This window comes from Leishmania panamensis (genome assembly GCF_000755165.1).
Source record: "Leishmania panamensis strain MHOM/PA/94/PSC-1 chromosome 20 sequence".
Classification (NCBI taxonomy): domain Eukaryota; phylum Euglenozoa; class Kinetoplastea; order Trypanosomatida; family Trypanosomatidae; genus Leishmania; species Leishmania panamensis.
The window spans coordinates 1,156,383-1,159,259 of NC_025866.1; the positions used below are offsets into that span (position 1 = coordinate 1,156,383).

Genomic DNA, 2,877 nt, shown 5'->3' on the forward strand with positions numbered 1-2,877 from the left:
CGACCGGAGGCTGTCAGTAGTCTTTCAAGTAGCTTCAACACCATCCCCTCTGCAAGCATCGTCACAGCGGAGCATCTCCTTTCCTCGAACACAGGGTTGCTTAGCGAAAGACTGTCAAGTAACTTGTGCCAACACAGAGAGCAACAACTGCATCAAGGTCCTCGTATTGAGGCAGTACTCCCCTTTTCTCGCAGCGACCAAAAGGTGACGGAAATGGGACTGAGGCACAGCACCTGCTCCCAGCAGAGTTCGCCGAAAGAGGCAAGCTCGCGGCGGCCTTCTGTCGAAGGACACCGCGACGCTTCTCAACACACACCCAAGAGCTCAACTTTCCCCTCTGGGCAGGAGTTGACTCCCGATCCTTCTCGAAATGAGCCTAGTGACGCGCAATGCGAGACACCAGAATCGCATGCTCATGCCGCACACCCGACGGTACAAGGGCCGCAAGTCAGCGATGCGTTCTGGGTGTTTCAGCGACCACCAAATAACCAACGCACCTTCTACTTCAAGGAGGACAATCTCGAGTTCTCGTCGCAGTTCGACAGCGGCAACCTCATTCAAGTGGAGCGGGTGGATGCGTTCCAGTATCGCATGTACACCGCAATGGACTGTGGCAACGCGCCCTGGCAGACCAACAACCGGCAGTGGTTCCACTTCTCCGTCCGAGGCGGCAGCAAGGACGCCATCGTCACAATCTGCTTCGTCGGCATGGCGCACAGCAACATGTTCACCTATGATTGGATGCCGGTCATGGCTGTTGTGCCAACGCGACCGCAGTATAGTCGCATCACTGGAAAGGCGCATGTTGAGGCCCTAGAGACAATGCCAGAAACTCCCGGATACCCTCTTCTTATGCACAAGCCCGTGTTGAAGGACGACGCCGACAGTGACAGGGGAGGTGATGAGGGCAACAACGACGTTGACGATGGTTCCCCAGCCACCACGAGTAATGGGGCCACTGGCGGAACCGCCTTCTCCATCTCACCGATGAGCAAAGCATCTGGGACAGGCACGAAGAAAAAGAAGAAGAAGAACGTTGCTATGAACCTCACCTTCAACTTCAAAATCGAGGCGGAGATCTCGGTAACATATACACCCCCGCAGGGACGTCCAGACGCGCCCGCAATCTACATTGCAAGCAATCACCCCTACACCTACTCCACATTGCAATGTAACCTTGCAACGTGGCAGGAGGAGGCTCTACGAAGTAGTGCTATGCAGGAGAACAGTGTACAGGTACCCGATTACGTGGTGCTGCGCTCGATCTCAGAGGAAGGTGGTGCGACGGAGTCTCACTGCCGAAGCTGTCTAACCAAGGCACCGGCTGGAAGCAGCGTCAAGAGTAAGAAGCGCGTTGGAAGCTCCAAAACCGACAACGTCGCTCTTTCGTACGTTGGGGCTCACAGTGGGATCTACTTCCACCGCGAGGTTCTGTGCAAGTCGCTGGAGGGACGAGACATTACACTCTTGACGATTAGCGACTGCAGCGGAATGACTATGGAACGGGCACACCTCATTTCCAAGGAGGTTGGCCTTCCTTACTCCTCGGCTCTCGGCCAGACAGAGAGGCCTTTCTCCTTCTCTGGCAAACAGTACGTGGTGCTAACGGCTCGTGTCCATCCAGGTGAATGCCCAGGCAGCCATCTCATGCACGGCTGCATTGATTTTCTATTGAACTGCACGGACAGTCGTGCGGCAGCGCTGCGACGTAACTTTGTCTTCTACATCGTGCCGATGCTGAATCCGGACGGCGTAGTACGCGGTCACAGCCGCGTCGACTCCAACGGTGTTGACCTTAATCGCATGTACAGGGACCCGTCACCTAAGCAGCACCCCGCGCCGTACGCAGTTCTCGCCCTTCTGCGGTCACTGGGCAGCCACGTAACACTTTTCATCGACATGCACGCCCACGCCAACAAGCGGGGCACCTTCTTATACGGTAACAGCATGGGTTGGGTAAACCAGATAGAGAACTTGCTTTACGCGAAGTTGGTTGCGTTAAACACGCCCTATCTTGACTTCCGCAGATGCAACTTCTTGGAGGCTAATATGTTTGCCGTTGGCAAATCTGGCAAGCGTAAGGACTCCTCCAGCCGTGTTGTTGCCTTCACGGAGACCGGTATCGTGCACAGTTATACCATTGAGACTTCTCACGTCATGGCTGACACGCTGAACCAGGTCATCCCGATGACGGGCTATCAAGCCGAGCAGCTTGACACCGCCCTTCCAAGCCCCCTGCCTGTAATGCACTCACCAGCGACCTTCCGCGACACCGGTCGCGCGATGCTGTTAGGGCTTCTCGATATCAAGGGTATGAATCCCATAAGTCGTCTGACCTTTACACAATTCCACTCAACACGCGGGCTCGCTCTTTGGCTACAGAGACAGCTGCAGATCGAGTCAGCGGAAATGCTTTTTACGCAGGCCTTCAAGAAGCATGGCAAGGAGGTGCAGGCAACCACGAGCGAGTCTGGAGACGCTCTGCTCACGGCCGTCATGAAGAGCTTGACGGCAGAGGAGTACCCAGATAAGATCACCATCAAAGGCGCACGACTGCTGCCCCGAACCACTTTCAGCGGTGTGCGCAGTTTTGTGCCACTGGAGACGGCCATTGTGCTACTGTTGCAAACGGCGCCGACGGGGCCGCCGCGTTCGGTCCTGTACGGCAGCAGCAGCGGGGCGACTGCGAACGGCGCTACAGCTGGTGGAGGAACCGACGGTAAGGGCGGCGGCGACACTCTGCGCCGAGGCACGTCCCCCGCTACTGGTATCAACAACGGAAACCGTGGTCCGAACGTGATCCCACCGGCGGTAATCGCGACGCGGCGGCGTTCGAAGCCCAATGTGACTCCCGAGAGTACTAGAGTGGAGATGTAG

General features: G+C 56.5%; 1 protein-coding gene across 1 annotated transcript; it reads left to right on the top strand.

Annotated features, from left to right (window-relative positions):
- Nucleotides 1-213: 213 nt before the first annotated feature.
- Nucleotides 214-2,877, top strand: LPMP_202540 (zinc carboxypeptidase, putative; the record flags this gene model as incomplete). Its single annotated transcript, XM_010700154.1, has 1 exon — nt 214-2,877. The coding sequence occupies one exon, from the start codon at nt 214-216 to the stop codon at nt 2,875-2,877; it is 2,664 nt and encodes an 887-aa protein (XP_010698456.1).